A 17,991-nucleotide genomic window follows, 5' to 3' on the forward strand; every position below is an offset into this window, starting at 1 on the left:
TAGCGCGGGCCCCGCACCCGCCGCCCCGCACCTCGCGCCGCCAGCCAGCCGCACCAGCGAGGGGTACAACTTCACTCACATGTGGTTGCTACAGGCGCGTGCTCTATATGCGCACGGTGTAGAGCAGACGGCGCTAGAGCGGCGGGCTCAGCAGCGCGCCGAACTGCAGCAGCGCATCCCGTAGCGCGGGCCCCGCACCCGCCGCCCCGCACCTCGCGCCGCCCGGCAGCCGCACCAGCGAGGGGTACAACTTCACTCACATGTGGTCGCTACAGGCGCGTGCTCTATATGCGCACGGTGTAGAGCAGACGGCGCTAGAGCGGCGGGCTCAGCAGCGCGCCGAACTGCAGCAGCGCATCCCGTAGCGCGGGCCCCGCACCCGCCGCCCCGCACCTCGCGCCGCCCGGCAGCCGCACCAGCGAGGGGTACAACTTCACTCACATGTGGTCGCTACAGGCGCGTGCTCTATATGCGCACGGTGTAGAGCAGACGGCGCTAGAGCGGCGGGCTCAGCAGCGCGCCGAACTGCAGCAGCGCATCCCGTAGCGCGGGCCCCACACCCGCCGCCCCGCACCTCGCGCCGCCAGCCAGCCGCACCAGCGAGGGGTACAACTTCACTCACATGTGGTCGCTACAGGCGCGTGCTCTATATGCGCACGGTGTAGAGCAGACGGCGCTAAAGCGGCGGGCTCAGCAGCGCGCCGAACTGCAGCAGCGCATCCCGTAGCGCGGGCCCCGCACCCGCCGCCCCGCACCTCGCGCCGCCAGCCAGCCGCACCAGCGAGGGGTACAACTTCACTCACATGTGGTCGCTACAGGCGCGTGCTCTATATGCGCACGGTGTAGAGCAGACGGCGCTAGAGCGGCGGGCTCAGCAGCGCGCCGAACTGCAGCAGCGCATCCCGTAGCGCGGGCCCCGCACCCGCCGCCCCGCACCTCGCGCCGCCAGCCAGCCGCACCAGCGAGGGGTACAACTTCACTCACATGTGGTCGCTACAGGCGCGTGCTCTATATGCGCACGGTGTAGAGCAGACGGCGCTAGAGCGGCGGGCTCAGCAGCGCGCCGAACTGCAGCAGCGCATCCCGTAGCGCGGGCCCCGCACCCGCCGCCCCGCACCTCGCGCCGCCAGCCAGCCGCACCAGCGAGGGATACAACTTCACTCACATGTGGTAGCTACAGGCGCGTGCTCTATATGCGCACGGTGTAGAGCAGACGGCGCTAGAGCGGCGGGCTCAGCAGCGCGCCGAACTGCAGTAGCGCATCCCGTAGCGCGGGCCCCGCACCCGCCGCCCCGCACCTCGCGCCGCCCGCCAGCCGCACCAGCGAGGGATACAACTTCACTCACATGTGGTCGCTACAGGCGCGTGCTCTATATGCGCACGGTGTAGAGCAGACGGCGCTAGAGCGGCGGGCTCAGCAGCGCGCCGAACTGCAGTAGCGCATCCCGTAGCGCGGGCCCCGCACCCGCCGCCCCGCACCTCGCGCCGCCCGCCAGTCGCACCAGCGAGGGGTATACGTCTGAGACACGCGAAAGAAACAAATCACCACAAAAATAATTTTTAGATTGTCTGTTCTATGCCCCGTAAACCACTACTAAACAGGCGATAACGTAATATTATCAGGATTACAAAAATAATCGACGATTTACACGATAGGCAAACGAATAATCGTAATAGGCTCGTTAGGCTCGTTATCCCTGCGCTCTGCCTCACGTAGAAAGCTGGAAAGTCTCGGGCCACCTGACCAAGAAAGCCCAGGCATAGTATGTATCAGTATGGATGGTGAGTGTTACCTATGAGCTTGTGCCACGCGGCGGCGTCCACGCGCTCGGGCGGCGCGCGCTTCATGGCCGCCGCCAGAGCAGCCACGGCGCGCAGCACGAACGATATCTCCGACACTTGATGCCTGCAAACACCATCAAACTCAATACGGATGGTGCGCGGATAAAAGGGCACAACGGGCGGTCGAAGTGCACTAGGCACCCAGGTGGCGAGGGTGAAATTGCATATGGTGGTGTGCGGTGCGGTTGTAGAAAAAGGAGAGCGGAATGAGGTCAACCAGCTCTTCAGAGCACTTCCCATTATAAAGGCGATAGAACACGCAAAGAGAGCTTACTTCTCTGCGGTGCTCCAGGCTTTCCAACGAGCCAGTTAGTTTGGGATCGTCCACAAGTCGAACAGCCCGCATTTGGATCCAATCAAATGGAAGGAGTTGGTATTGGGATAGTTGAGAATGTTCGGCGTGGAGGGAAAAGGTAAAGTGGATTATACGTTGACCGATGAAAAAAGCGAGTGGAAAAAGAAGACAATATATGTTATGCAGATCTTACACGGCGTGGGATAAGGACAGAAGTTACCTGGGCAGTGGCTCGGTGCTGTCTTCGTCCCTGTTGTACTTGGATATGACTTCTTGGAACCGGTCCAATAGAGGCATGATTGCTAGCGGGTCACTGTCAGCTGAAAAAAGGGGTAAATTACTATATCTTTAGGCTCAATTTACTATTTACAATTTAATAGGGAATCGAAGCGAATTTTTAAAACACAAATTTCTTGCCCAAATAAAAAATTCGCGGGATAGCGCGCGAATTTTCTTTTTCGGTAGAAATTGGTGCTTTGGAATGTGGAGATAGAATTCATGCTAGTAATATTTTAGAAATTCGCTTCAATTCCCTATCAATGTGAATTGAGGCTGGGAAGTAAAATAAGGAACCCTTAGACTCACAGCCATTTTAAAAGTAAACTAGGCAAGGGTTATGTCCAGCAGTGGACGCAAATAGGCTGATTGATTGATGGAAATACTCACTGTCATCGGCAGTGAAGGAATCCACGTCTTCAAGCATGGAGAATTGCAGCAGCGTCTCGAAACACGTTCGCGCGAACTCTTCCCTCTCTTTCAGCTCTTGTTCGCTTTCTGTCACAACAAATAACACTATGGACCAGTTGTATATCGTGTAGTTAAAATTTCGTACCGTCATACTTTAACCACAAAAAAAAACTAATAATATCATAAATACAGTAGCCTAAGGGCCGATTTTTCAATACTCAAATAACTTTTATCTCAGGAATAAGTTTGACGTTTCGACGAATAAGTCAGACTCACGCACCGAAAGTTCCATACTCAGATATTTTATTTCGACATTTTGCACGATAAATCAAATAGGTAAAGTCCTACCATATGATACCCCACTTGGCATAGTTATCTTACTTAAAAAATTGAAAATAATAATCATTTGTTATGAACATATTTTTTTTTTTGTGATGTAACCACAAATTCACGGATTTGGCATTTTTTCCCTTTACTTGTGCTATAAGGAGGTCTTATATACCTGCCAAATTTCATGATTCTAGGTCAACGGAAAGTAGTACCCTGTAGGTTACGGTTTCCACGACATACGGACAGATAGACAGACCATATTCGCAATAAAGAAATTTGATTTGAAATAAAGTAGTTACGTGTATGCGGCTGGTGGTGGTGTAGCGAGCCGGCGCGCACGAGCGCGAGCAGGCGGCGCGCGTGGCGCGCGGGCGCGCGCGGCACGCCGCGCAGCACCTCGTCGCGCACCACGCCCACCACCTCACGCGCCGCCGCGCTGCCGCCCACCCTGCGCAAAGACCATGCTGCTATATCTCTCATTTTACATAGCTCAACGCTTTAGTGGCAATGGCAATGGTGGCCACAAGCATTGACTAGGAAAGAATGATGGGAATCACTCTCCTAACATGCTTGACTATTAAAATCGAATAAAACGTAACTGGATGAAACATATTATGTCGTTTTATTTGCCTGATACAGAATCAATATATATCAATCACTATATATTTTCGAACAGCAATCAATATATATTTTTAAAAGCACTGAGAATTAAGTAAAATGTTTTTCTGAGGATATGTTGCAGATTATAATCTGTAACCTATAGCATATTATAACTACGATTATGAAATCATAGAGAAACATATTTGCCAAGCGAATAATCTCTGTAAATAAAGATTATTAAAAATTTTACTTATTTAATTCTATTATGATAGTCTTATTACCATCAATTGAGGAAAAAATTATGAAACTTACGGTGGCTCAAACATAAAAGTCTCCAGTACAGTCGGCAGTATTTCCCAAAATTCGTTGTACTCGTCCGGGTTTTCTCTCGCTAAGGGCAACCCGGTCGCTAGCACCTGAGAACATTATTTATTTATTTAACCACTTGATGTGCCGCGACTTCGTCCGCGTGGATTAAGGTTTTTTAAAAATCGAATCGAAAGAACTCTTTGTTTTTCCGGGATAAAAGCCTATCTCATTCCCCGGGATGTAAGCTAACGCCGTACCAAATTTTGTCAAAATCGGTTAAACTGTTAGGCCGTGAAAAGCTAGCAGACAGACAGACAGACACACTTTCGCATTTATAATATTAGTATGGCTGGATATGGAAGTTCCGTACTTCCATATCCAACCATAATTATATTATAAACTAGAGGATGCCCGCGACTTCGTCCGCGTGGATTTAGGTTTTCGTGGGAACTGTTTGATTTTCCGGGTTAAAAAGTTGCCTATGTCAATTACAGGGACGCAAGCTACCTCGGTACCAAATTTCATATAAATCAGTTAAACGGATGGGTTTTGGGAATCCCGTGGGAACTCTTTGATTATCCGGGATAAAAAGTAGCCTATGTCCGTCCCCGGGATATAAGCTAACCCTGTACTAAATTTCGTCAGAATCGGTTAAACTGTTGGACCGTGAAAAGTTAGCAGACAGACAGACAGACAGACAGACACACTTTCGCATTAATAATATTAGTATGGATAGCATGGATGTTGAATTATAGTACCTGTAGTAGCAGGGAGGCGATTTGTGTGGGCTCGTCCGGTTGCTCTCTCTCCCGGTCGCTGTTCCGGCGCCGTTTGTCCGGCGAACACTTTTTCACCGCTTCGTGAAGTGCCTGCAAATCAAAAACCAGTCAAGTGCGAGTCAGACTTGCACACCGATCGTTCCGTACTCGGGTATTTTTTCCGACATTATGCACGATAAATCAAGAACTATTTATTATGCATAAAATAAATAACAGTCTGTTTTAGAATGAATTACGTTAGTGGCCCTTGGAGGATTTAAAAAAAAGGATTTATTTTATAATTATTCAATTAAAAATTAAAATTACAATAAAAATAATACTAATTAGGTTACGAATGATTTAATCTAGATCTTAACTAATAACGAAGCGTCGGCTTGACCCCAATAACCAAGTTTCGGTGATGGTAGGGCGTACAACGTCGGCAATCTTCCTACGGCTGCTACACGTAATTAATGTACAGGTAAAGCCCTTTCATATGATACCCCACTTGGTATAGCTATCTTACTTTGAAAATTGAAAATACTAATTATTTGTTCATGAAAACATTTTAATTTTTTTTTTATGTAAGCACGAATTCACGATTTTCGGATTTTTTCCCTCACTTGCGCTATATGACCCTAGCTACCTGCCTTTCATGCTTCTAGGTCAACGGGAAGTCTTCTTCGGGTTTTCTTGACAGACACGACAGACGGACAGACAGCCAGACAACAAAGTGATCCTATAAGGATTCCGTTTTTCCTTTTACCTGAATGAGACTGGGCAGCTGGTGCGCACTGGGCGCGGGTGCGGCGCGGTACAGCGCGGCGGCGGCGGCGAGGCAGCGCACCGCGGAGGCCGGCTGCTCCTTGGCCACGCCCGCAAGCGCCGTCAGCGCTGCGAACATCGCTGGCAGCAGCTCGTGGCGACTAAGTGCTTCCTGATTGACACGATTATTTAAACAAGTGTAAATTAAAAATTTATAAGACCCTCGACAAGTGAAGGTTACAGTAACTAGAAAAGAGCTGATAACTTTCAAACAGCTCAACCGATTTTCTAGGATTATAGCTAAGAACACTCTCGATCAAAGCCACCTTTCAAAAAAAAAAACTAAATTAAAATCGGTTCATTAATTTAGGAGCTACGATGCCAAAGACAGATACACAGATACTCACGTCAAACTTATAATACCGCTCTTTTTGGGTCGAGGGCTAAAAATTATTATTTTAAATTAAGCCTAAACCTATTTGAACATTGTAATAATATAGTCGAATACACATAATTATGTACTAACAAGATAAAGTTGAAACTAAAATCCGACTACGGTCGTCTTAATAAACGCTGAAATATTAGAGCAAAATTGTTTTTCCGTGGCTAATGTTGTTGTACATTTATATTCATGAACTTAGATTTTTTTTTGATGTAACATCCGTTAGGTCAACTTTTTTCGTACAAATTATAGCCTATGTCACCCGGAGTTTTTTTTTTAATTCACTATAGGTAAGCGCTTGACCACAATCACACCTGATGGAAAGTGATGATGTGGTCTAAGATGGGATGCGTTTACCTAGAAGGTGCCTATTCACTCTTGTGCACAGTGGTTCGCTTTACAACGAATCAATTCTGATTACTCACCTTGTGCACAGTGTCGAGGCAATGCAGCGCGTGCAGGCTGACGGGCGCGCCGCCGCCGATGCCGTCGATGGCGGAGGTGGAGGGCTCCACGCTGCACACGCGAGACAGACATAGGCCCAGCTTTTGTACATCTGCTGCTGTGAACCTGGCGACAAGGTAGTGTAACAGTACTACTACTTCTATAAGAAAGAAAGAAAAAACCGGCCAAGTGCGAGTCAGACTCGCGCACCGAGGGTTCCGTTCTCGGGTATTTTTCCCGATCAAACTTCCTACCTGCCAAATTTCATGATTCTAGCTCAACGGGATGTTTTCTTGACAGACACGACGGACGGACAGACAGACAGACAAAAAAGTGATGCTATAAGGGTTCCGTTTTTCCTTTTGAATTACGGAACCCTAAAAACGTTTATTTTTGAAAGTTGCGCCACACATTACCAGTTACTACGGGTTAGATTATCCCGATGCCACTTTTACTTGAGCATTAAAGTCAAAAGACCTCAAGCAGAAGAAGCACCGGAATAAACTGTGTCATGTGTGGCACAACCCGAAAAACAAGGTCCTTACTCAGAACCAACTGCATCGGCAAAGTTCGTTTGCGCTGAAAATTACAAACTAATGGCCCTCTTTGCATTTTTTTTATTCCTACACACGTTAGCTCTGACTGCGATCTCACCTAGTGGTAAGTGAAGATGCACTCGGGCGTAACTAGTAAGTGTCCTTCAATCACACGGCAACGGAACAACGGATCAACGTGATTTTTTGCTTAGATATAGTTTGATACATGTTAGTACATTTGACGCAGGTAGCCATAAAGTAGCCCTATTTTCACTTGATTTCACGTCACCATAGTCTAATAATCCACCATAATCTAATATTAAAAAAAAGAATATTAGCCATGCTTATCATGACTAATACTCCCCTTTCCGCTCCAATTAAGCTTGTACCAGGAGTGGGTACGACAATAGTGCAATGGGTGGGGTTTGAACCGCCGACCTTTACGAATTCAGTCCGCTCCTCAACCGTTGAGCTATCGAGGCATTATTTGACATAACGATTTAGGATCAACCCGAGAGTTCCCTCACTCTAGTTGACTGTGTCAATGTTGATTGGCCACCCTTATACTTGTACATAGGGAAGGCCTATGTCCATCAGTGGATGTCCACAGGCTGATGATGATGATACTTGTACATACGTGGAGCGAATGTGTTGGAAGATGAGCGGGAATATCTGCACGAGCGTGGTGAGGAAGTTGAGCGACGGCGCGTACGCTTCCACTGGCTTGCCGTCCTCTGGCGCTGCAAACATTATGGTTGCTGTTAGAGAAAGAAAGAAGAAAGAAAGAAAGAAAGAAGAAGAAAGAAGAAAGAAACAAAGAAGAAGAAAGAAGAAAGAAAGTAAAACGTTTATTTTTGAAAGTAGTTTATTTTTAATAATTTAACTTGACTAATAGTAGATAGTAGTAGTAGTTTGGGGTTAACAGTAACACAAAGAGTTTGGAGCCTTTTTATAGGAGTAAGGAGATATGCAACACTTACTACCTTACTTAAAGTATCATGTGAAAAACACGAAGTCAAATGTCACAAAGCTTACAAATTAATATATTGAATCCCGCTTTTTTTTTTTAAATTTCGAGCGAGCACGGTCATCGACCCGATCCAAGACGCGAAATAGCGCGCGAGCGAGACCACTCAACGCTGCGTGTTCAGGCAGTGTTCTTCTTTCTTTCTTTCTTCTCTCTGGGCTGGTTTCCACACTTAAACGTTTCCGTCAAGTCAGGCAGTGTTATTACCGGGCACGTTGTGGGGAAGCCCCTCAGCAATGGTGGTCCAGGCGGCCCAGGCGGCGGGCCACACGCGGCGCGGGGCTTCGCCCTCCGCGCGTCCCGCAGCTGACACCACTTCCTGGAAAGACTTGAGGGCGGCCACCGAAACCTGCAATCATTTCATTACTTAGCATTCGTTTGACGATCCAAAAGCTGTTTTTGCCTAGTAACCAGCCAGGGCCAAAGCTTGGAGGAAGGCTTCCTAGGCTTCGGCCCTGGTTAGTTATCACTCTACCCGCATAACCGTGCCGCCAAGCGATTTAGCGTTCCGGCACGATGCCGCGTTCTTTCTTCTTCTTCTTCCCTTCAAAGTTGCCAGCTTCCATCTTAAGACTGCATCATCATTTACCACTAGTGGAGGACCTCCTTGTGGAGGTCATTGAAAATGTTAACATGAGTAGAATAAAAAAACAGCATGGCAAAACTGAGAGTTCTTCCCCTCTTCTATCATCCGTCAACGTATCATCCACCCCTTTTACACGCATATCTTCTTTCAAGGAATCCATCCACCTTTTCTTTGGTCGCCCTCTCCTCTTTTTCCTTCCACATGCATATTTAACTTTCTTCTAGTAATATGACTTTCTTCCCTCCGCATTATATGCCCATATCATGCCAGCCTATTACCTCTCATCTTTTCAACCACTGGCACACTAGAGGACTGAAAGTTACCTCGTGGCTCCGACGCAGGGCAAAGTCAGTGATGTAGTCAAGCAACGCCGTCCAGGACCTGTTGAAGTCGCCCACCGTAGTCAGCAGCTGGAATCTCGAGTGGAACACTCTTGACACTCCGGATAAGGTCAACACCTGGATGCACACAAAATAGAGGATGTAATTTTCTAATTAAGCTTTAAGATTAAGCTAGCAAAAACTAAGCACTTTTATTATGCTACTATTACTCGCTCAAGCTAAGTTTGCACCTCGCGTCGATTACGTCACACTGACGCTTAGGTACGGTATGCGAACCGTACTGACGCGACAAGACGACCGCGGGGAGGTGAGCGGTGAAGTGGGAGAGGCACCGCATTCCAGCGAGGTGCAAACTTAGCACAACCGAGTTATAAACACAATCTAATACCAATAACCATTTGCCTTACACTTGTAGTTTTAGTAATTTATTTTCCGAACCCGCAATGTATAGCGTGCAAAACTCGAGGTCGATACCCTGCCTACGACACGACTCTGCGGCACAGCTATCTTCGCAACGTTCGTTGACCTCTAGCGTCAGATGTTGTATTTGCAATACATTGAGAGCTTTTGAAAATACAGGTTTTTTTTTCGCCTTTTGTTTTGTATCAATAATCATCAGTACTATTGCTTGTCTTCGATTTTATTAGCGTTCTAATTACATCCTGTATAAGTTCAAAAACTACCAGACTACAGACAACTGTGAAATCTGTCGTTGTTAATGTCGAATCGTTTCAACTTGAAGCCATGCCAAATTGTCTGTGTTTCTGTTATCAAATAAAATATATCCTAACGAATCCTGTATGTTAATAGAAATCCAACAACAATTCCTAAAGACCATCTGCTGAACCAATTTGTATGAAAGGTACCGAGGTAGCTTGCGGCCCTGTAATTGACATGGGCAACTTTTTATCCCGGAAAATCAAACAGTTCCCACGGGACCTTTAAAATCCTAAATCCACGAGGACGTAGTCACGGGCATCCTCTAGTGATTAATAAAATGCGGGCAGAGACACACGGTTCTTAGAATTTATTTTAAAGATAAAATATTTATTTAAACATATGGTCAGTTTAAGTATTTGTTTATATTATATTATATTGTGGATAGCGATAGCAAGAGGTCATCGGATCAGTAATTTCCAAGATATGACAAAACTAGTGCATTTCACGACGCGTGCATTCGTAATTTTAGTATATTTAATCGAATTTTTTATTCCTGTAACAGAAATAAAAAATTCGGTTTAGGTTCAAAGACAAGGAATATCAGCATTTCCACTAACGGAGGCATAGTACAGAAGTGAATTCTTGCAAAAGTTCACCAATCTATGAACAGCTAGTTTTAAAATTAACTAGATGATGCCCGCGACTTCGTCCGCGTGGATTTAGGTTTTTCGAAATCCCGTGGGAACTCTTTGATTTTCCGGGATAAAATGTAGCCTATGTGCTAATCCTGGATATTATCTATCTCCATTCCAAATTTCAGCCAAATCCGTCCAGTAGTTTTTGCGTGAAGGAGTAACAAACATACACACACACACACACACATACAAACTTTCGCCTTTAAAGTTTTAGTGTGACTAGATGATGCCCGCGACTCCGTCCGCGCGTTTTTAAATAAACCTAAAGGTTTATTTAAAAATCCCGTGGGAACTATTTGCTTTTCCGGGATAAAAAGTTGCCGAAGTTCATTTCCGGGACATAAGCTACCCCTGTACCTTTCATATAAATCGGTTTAACGTATAGATTCTTAAGAGTCCCGTAGGAACTCTTTGATTTTGGATAAAAAGTAGCCTATGTCCGTCCCCGGGATTTAAGCTAACTCTGTACCAACTTTTATTAAAATCGCTTCAGCGGTTGAGCCGTGAAACGTAGCAGACAGACAGACAGACACACTTTCGCATTTATAATATTAAGTATGGATTATTCGATAATAATTAAGTCGATTTAAGTACACATACCTATCTAGTACCTAGTATGTCTAGTACGTATCTAGTAGCAAAAGATCTTTAGGTCTATTATTTTCATGATATAATATAAACCAGTGCAATTCACGATGCGCACGGTCGTATTTTTAGTATTTTCAATTGCATTTTCGATGGCTGATTTAGATTTTAATTCAAAGACTAGAAATTTCAGCGTCGAACTTTTATATCATGCCTTGCAAGATGTAAATGAAGATGTTAATGTTGTGTTATCACCTTACGTTATTTGGTCTTTGCTAGCAAGTGTAGCGTACGAGACTTTGGGAGCTACCCGGGAGCAAGTTTCAAAGGTATTTCTATTAACGGAGGATAGAAGTGAATTTGTGGAACAGTTTGAGAATCTACAAACAACGGTGCTCGTGAATGAAGAAGGTGTGAATGTAACATCGCATAATTACCTTTATTATGACGAAGATTTACATTTACATTCAGACAGCATAAGCAGACTAGAAGGAGATTTTAGTTTTATTACTCGGAATTTCAGTTTTAAAAAGGCAAAAGAAGCACTTTCCCCGTTTCAGTCTAGAAACATGAAGCAATGTGGTACGGCGCGCATGTTCATAATTAAGTTCACAGATTTCACAGATGCATCTATGATTATGTACAATTGTTTAATGTTTAAAGCCAAGTGGTTGAAACCTTTTAAGAAATCTGAAGATAAATTGAAAGTACGTCTCCGTTCCTCAAATTTCGAGTCACTGCACGCGTCCATCAGTGAACTGCCCTATGAAGGTGGCAAGCACTGCATGCTTCTTATAAGACCTCATAGCGGATATGATCTCAAACAAGTTTCCAGAAAGCTCAGAGAAGAATCATTGAGGAAAATCCTTAGTAAAATTCATCGTGAAGCCTACGAGTTTGGATTGAAAGAGGTCGAGTTACCAGAGGGTGAGATCAAGTCACATGTTATTTTAAACAAATCATTAATGAATATGGGGCTTTCCGATGTTTTTGATCAGAATTCATCCAATTTCGACGAGTTAGCTGAAGATAAAATGTATATTGATGAAATTGCGCAGCGAGTATACGTCACGTTTGAACAATATGAAATGAGAGCTGACGCGATTACCCCATCGTTTGAACTGGCAAAACCCCCTCAGTTGAGGAGAATCGTAGTTGAAGACCCGTTTATTTTCTTAATAATGGAGACAACTACGGGTACTATACTTTTTGGTGGATCTTATTCTACAAAAGATACATATTTGATGGGCTGAGTCGCCACAGGTCGTGTAAATATTTATAGAGCTCTAGTTTTCTAGGATATGGTGCGGTGCAGTCAAATACAGCCCGTTAGTTTAGTATGGTTATATTATTAAATAGTGAATAAATCGAAAGTCCAACTAATATTATAGACGCGAAAGTTTTTATGTGGGTATGTATGGAAGTTTGATACTCTTTCACGCAAAAACTAAAATAATAATTCCTTTTAAGAAATAATGATGACACACTTTCGCTTAAAACTAACATTATAAAGTTCGTGTGTGTGCATGTGTGTATGTTTGCGTGCGTGTGTGTATGTGTGCAGTATAGATATGAGGTAGAAATACCTGAGTTTCAGCCCACTGCTTCTGCGCGGTGTTGCGCGTGTGGTGTATCAGAATATGCTCCCCAGTGTCCACCTTTTCAGAACTGGCGATGTTCGACTGCTTTTGTACCTGGTGACAGTGATTATGTTTACTAAGCAGTAAGAAATAATTTTACTAGCTAGAGAGATAAAAATAATACAGTGATACGATCCAACAAGATTGTTTTCCCATGTGGGTCCCTATGGGCCTAACGGAGGTACGGATCTCAAAGCGTGGGCTACTCGCCTTGTACAGTTCTTTAAGCCGGTATTACGCCGGCTAGGGCCAGCCACTGTTGGCTTGCAAGTCTTAGGCCATATCATTTTCGTATCCGATTATTGGTTGACCCTATAAAAGTCAAACGGGGTACAGGCCTCGGCCTCCTTGCCCGGGTGGGGCGCAGGGCAACTTAGTGTCCCGGAGGAGTAGGTATTCTATTCCGGTATTACACCGGTTAGGGCCTGCCACTATTGGCTTGTAATCTTAGGACCTCGTTATAGCTGATTGTCGTCAAGCGCAAGCCTATCTCGCAATAAAAAAAAATGAAAAAAAAAAAACCTCCGAAAAGGCATATTACAAAATTGACAAGCCTAAATCTAGTGCTATCCGCAGTGAGCATTAATTATAAAAGGGTTCACAGCCAACGTTCAGGGTTAACGCTGTTCTGTAATAGCATGGTGAATAGTGGTGAATTGACAATATTACCTGATCCAACATGGGGAAGAGTACGGCCAGTAGTGCTCTCCAAGCAGGCTTGCTAAGAAGAGTGCCGTGCGCACCGATGCAACTGAACAGCGTCTGACTCGCCGCGCGACGCACCGGCGCGCGCGGCTCCGTGCATAGCTCACCTGGGAAATTGGTTATCATTAAACATTATCTATCAATATCATCATATATTATAAATATCAACTTAAGACTACAAAATGATATTAAATTCCTTTTGATTAAAGAAAAAAATACGCTATATAAAAGAAAAAATGTAAGAACAACAGACTGACTCGTGCTATCTCGCTCATAATTCGCGCGTACAAAACAAGGCGCGTAGGCAACAACCAATAGCGGACGGACGCGCGCTAGGATTGGCTGAGATATTTTCGGTAAATAGCACTCACTGAGTCGTATGTAGAGGCACATCCATAGTCGGTCGAGTGGCGGCAAGTCTGGTTGCGCGTCCGGCAGCGACACTGCTTCGCTGCTGAGCGCCGCCGACAGCTTGTCCCGATTGTGGTACAGGTAGTCCGAGATGTTCCACTGGCGACAGACATTATTGATGAATATCGTTGAAATCTTTCGTAGGCAAGTCTCGGTTAGCTGATGAGTCAATAGCAATCCAGGATTTACTGGCACGTTAATTTTTTTTAAAATTCATTACAGGCAAGCGCTTGACCGCAATCACACCTGAAGGAAAGTGCTGATATGGCCTAAGATTGGCCGCGTTTACCTAGCAGATGCCTATTCACTCTTATTTTAAAGATACCCGGATCGTAATTGGTAGGAAATACGGATCGGAAAAATAAATACTGAAGTGGAATTCTCAGTAGAAACGTCGACAGAACAAGATGATGCGACGTTATGCTAGTTCATGGTGCGCCGGTGGAACTTGTACTGATATCCCAATCCAGGAGCACTGATACCCTCAATAAATTTTTGGCCTTTATTGAGGGTATCAGTGCTCCTACACGAATTGGCCACTGGATATATAGACTCCGCTCACCATAAGTCCCACGGCTGTGAGACTGATGTTGAGTTCCTTGGTCTGCCTGGCGAAGGCGGCCGCAGCGGCCAACACGCGCCGCAAGCAGCGCGGCCCCGCACAGCCCAGCAGGTCCCCTGCCACCAGCTGCGCACATTGGAATGCCGATCGCACCAACTGTTCACTGAAAATTCATTTTATAATGAGTTTTTAAGCATGTTGATTATGAAAATGAGATTTGTAATTTCAAAAAAATTGGACATTGTTTCATAACATAACAAAAAAAATTGCTAAAAGCTAACATTCACGTGAGGCAAATCTCTAAGATGACTTTAATTTACTGAGCAAACGTGTAGTTTCACTTCTTTTACCGGGTATCTTATTTACGCAATGCAGATTGTGCAAGAAAAACCCGTCACTTACTGGTTGTATATGTTGTAGTGTTACCTGTGATGATCACTGATGGCGGAGATGATCTCCATCATCAGAGGCCAGGCCGCGCCCAGCTGGTCGCCTCGCGAGTGCAGCAGGCGCGCGGCGCACTCCAGCTGCCTCGCGCGCACGTCGCAGTGCCTCACTGCGCATAGCTCTGCTAATGGCTCCAGCACTAGACGCTCTCGAGCCTACACCAAAGAAATAATGTTGTGCATAGTGCGCCCATTTTGAGATCTCACGCGCCATTTTAGCTCTATGTGTCAAATGTCATGTAAAAAGTACGGTTCACTAAACCATGGGTTAAAGTACCTAGCATGATAGTTGACACATAGAGATAAAATGACGAGTGTAGTCTCAAAATGTAAGCATTATACACCTATTAGATCCTGATCTATATTTTTTATATGTATTTAGACACTTTATAGATGCAACCTGTTTTGTGTGCCATTTCAATAAAATAACCTAAAATAGCATTAAATTCCAGCAGGAGTAACACTTGGCCCTTATGATTGTATTGGGGATTCAAAAAAGTGATTAATAGTTCTAACTTGGTAAGAACTTTAGACTTATGTATAAGGACATACCTCGGTGACGAGAGCCGGGTTGTTGTGGTGGTACTGGAACGCCGCTTGCACCAAATAGGTGATGGCCTCCACGCCCCATTCCCGCATACGAATGTGTGGGTGCTGACACACCTGGTCAAAGGATATAGTGAGTAAAATTAAAGGCAATGTAGGGCGTCTCTGGTGGTCTTTGAAAAGCTAATCCCAAAGGAAAACACAAATTTTAAAATGCGTATTTTTTTACTCACTTCAAGCAAATGATTGGTAATGGGCCGCCACATAACTTCGATTCTGTGCATATTCGCCAGGCCTGTCTCCAGAAGTTTAGCCACCGCGAACAGCGATGGCTCCTGAAAATCGCCTTAGTGTAAACAAAATCATTTATGCGGGAAACATATTATATTTTTTATCGTAAACGTTTATTAAGAAATTGTGCCACTCATAACCAGTTTTACTCACTCTATTAGAATAAGCCAGCTCCATGGCCTCATTCGACAGTTTGCACAGCGCGTCTATGAGGTGATGTAGCGCCTCGTCATCCAAATTCTTCGACGCCTCGAACACTCGTGACAACATGGCCGACAGCGCTGAAAGAGATGGCGATATAGCACTCTTTGCTATGGTGAAAGCTGATTGGTAGATTTATAATCAGCAGCGTTATAATGGTGCTCAACTGGCGAATGGATTTTAAGAATGCCATGCTCATTCTCAAGCACCGAAAGTGTACCAGATTGCCATCAGAAGCGTCAGGGCATCTTATTTGAGAACCTTTGTTTTCCACTCTCGTCTCTCTGATATTATAAAGGAAATACTACCGAAACTTTGATTTCATCTTTTGGTAGAACGTAAATTACCAAATTCAAATGCTAACAGTCTGCTAATTTTACTCACAAATATTCAAAAAAGATCTGTTTAGGTAACCCAGGTTTTGGCCAATTTTTTAAAGACGCTCATTGTCAAAAGGCGGGTAAACTCCACGCCAATATCTATGTAGTCAGTGCCGCTACGCGTATGTTTCTCACGTACACAAGCGCAAGAATTTGTCTTCACTTTTTAACCGACTTCCAAAAAAGAGGTGGTTCTCAATTCGGCGCGTATATATATTGCCCATCGGGAGTTTTATAATATCTTTGTTTTAATGTTGCAATAATTATAGCTGGCTTAATCTAATTAGGTTCGTGTTAGGTACTGTACAAAATCATGACTCCAACAAAATACTGGTTGCATTTTTGCGCTGAACAGATAGACTAATGGTCCCTTGCGAAAAAAATTAGCCATTTCTTCTGTCTCTAGATGAGGCAATTAACCTCGTCACGTAAGAATTTTTTCACTCCATGGCCTCAGGGTCTCCATGCCAAATGTAAAATATAAGTCTCCATGAGAGAGGCAAAGTTGTGGATAAAGTTTGCAGAAAGCGCCAAATCGTGCCTATTAGCATTTGAATAGAGAATAAGCATTTTCTTACACACATTTGCTGAGTGCGTCAAACAAATTCAGAACGTGTCAAAATTATTGAACTTTGTTTTGGGTGAGGAGGATATTGTGTGATTAGGTCTACATCTACATCTCTCTCTCGATGACCCATTGGTCTATGTTAGGTCACCCTGTCGGGAAAACGGGTCTTATTAGTTGCAACTTAAATTCAGTTTTATGCACTTTAACATACGGTTGAAATTGATATACGGAGAAGACTCAAAGTAGGCGCGGTGCGTATGGACGCGTGAGTACGCACTGCCATCATTATGCCAATGCTAAAGTAAATAAAGCCTAGTTTCAGTTGTTATATTGTTAGGCTACATTCCACTCTGCCTGTGAGTACTGACGCTGAGTGAGACCAATCACACAATATCCGATAACACATGTGATTAAATTGATAAATATTTGCTGTATGCGGTGGCAGTACAAAACAAATTGGTGCAAGATAAACAAAAACTTAAAGACTTGAACTCACGACGCGTGAAAGCAGCGCGGTACGTTAATCGTATCTCACGCGGCTTGACGTTATAAACTCATACTAATATAGAAACGAATCGAAACGAAGCAGCGTTAATCACGCCGTCTCACTCACACTATACGCAGGTATAGTGTGCGAGTTGGAGGGAATGATTAACGCCGTCGTTTCGATTCGTTTCTTTATTGGCACGCGATGATACAACTGCATTTAAGTAAAAAGAATTTTGGATGACAAGAGGATGTGTCTGCGTAGTATAAAAGAACAGTTCCTATGTACTGATTTTTCATACTAGGCGTGAAATGAAGGGTTGACGTGAACCCACAGTCGTGCGTCACCACTCATCACCATTGAGACTGTTTGTGTTATCGAACCGTTGCAATTACACGTCGCTGCTCTCGCGCATATCTGTTCTAAGCCTTAAGAAATTAAACATGGCCAGCAAGCTCCATCCCAGAGCGCGAAGACGGACAAAAGCGACCCCTAGCGGCAAGACGTGTTCGAACAATGTAAAATCTACTTTATTTAGCAGTAATTAAGGTAGATTTTAGCATGCTCTTTAATCCAATAGTCCCAGAGTTTGTGTGTCTATTTGGAATTTTATGTCGGACATGAATGGATGTTGGACGTAGAATCACAAGTTTTTGAAAGTTAAATGACGTTAATCAAAAGATTTAAAGATAAAATAAGTGATTCCTTATAAGCCAGCAAAAAGAGTGGTAATTGAATAAATTATTAATTTTGTGCTTGAAAATTACACTATTAATTTTTAAAAAAGCCGTAAAGTGTGGTGGGACATCCGAGAGAAGCAAAGCTTTACATATTTGATATGCGTATCTATTT

At 44.3% G+C, this 17,991-nt stretch overlaps 2 protein-coding genes across 3 annotated transcripts in view; one reads left to right on the top strand and one right to left on the bottom strand.

The window, feature by feature from the left end:
* The window catches only part of LOC123877428 (protein MON2 homolog), a 35,638-nt gene that overhangs the window by 2,594 nt on the left and 15,053 nt on the right, over positions 1-17,991 (bottom strand). For both annotated transcript variants that reach the window (XM_045924214.1, XM_045924213.1), the window contains 20 exons: positions 15,657-15,784; positions 15,446-15,547; positions 15,219-15,329; positions 14,647-14,822; positions 14,221-14,383; positions 13,619-13,757; positions 13,212-13,354; positions 12,489-12,596; positions 8,945-9,079; positions 8,243-8,384; positions 7,646-7,748; positions 6,454-6,598; positions 5,588-5,758; positions 4,822-4,932; positions 4,067-4,170; positions 3,454-3,602; positions 2,804-2,911; positions 2,358-2,457; positions 1,794-1,906; positions 1,347-1,519 (listed from right to left, as the gene is read on the bottom strand). In XM_045924214.1, coding sequence (XP_045780170.1) covers positions 1,401-1,519; positions 1,794-1,906; positions 2,358-2,457; positions 2,804-2,911; positions 3,454-3,602; positions 4,067-4,170; positions 4,822-4,932; positions 5,588-5,758; positions 6,454-6,598; positions 7,646-7,748; positions 8,243-8,384; positions 8,945-9,079; positions 12,489-12,596; positions 13,212-13,354; positions 13,619-13,757; positions 14,221-14,383; positions 14,647-14,822; positions 15,219-15,329; positions 15,446-15,547; positions 15,657-15,784 — 2,570 coding nt within the window. In that variant the 3' untranslated portion in view covers positions 1,347-1,400. The remainder of the gene's footprint in view (positions 1-1,346; positions 1,520-1,793; positions 1,907-2,357; positions 2,458-2,803; positions 2,912-3,453; positions 3,603-4,066; positions 4,171-4,821; positions 4,933-5,587; positions 5,759-6,453; positions 6,599-7,645; positions 7,749-8,242; positions 8,385-8,944; positions 9,080-12,488; positions 12,597-13,211; positions 13,355-13,618; positions 13,758-14,220; positions 14,384-14,646; positions 14,823-15,218; positions 15,330-15,445; positions 15,548-15,656; positions 15,785-17,991) is intronic.
* LOC123877439 (serine protease inhibitor 77Ba-like) lies at positions 10,933-12,294 on the top strand. The gene has a single exon (XM_045924240.1). It carries the CDS (start codon positions 11,013-11,015, stop codon positions 12,153-12,155), a length of 1,143 nt encoding a protein of 380 aa, XP_045780196.1. The 5' UTR covers positions 10,933-11,012; the 3' UTR covers positions 12,156-12,294.

This window comes from Maniola jurtina, chromosome 23 (genome assembly GCF_905333055.1).
Source record: "Maniola jurtina chromosome 23, ilManJurt1.1, whole genome shotgun sequence".
NCBI lineage: Eukaryota > Metazoa > Arthropoda > Insecta > Lepidoptera > Nymphalidae > Maniola > Maniola jurtina.

Excerpts from the sequence above, each read along its gene's own strand:
- LOC123877439 (XM_045924240.1), top strand. The coding sequence starts at position 11,013 with ATGCGCACGGTCGTATTTTTAGTATTTTCAATTGCATTTTCGATGGCT.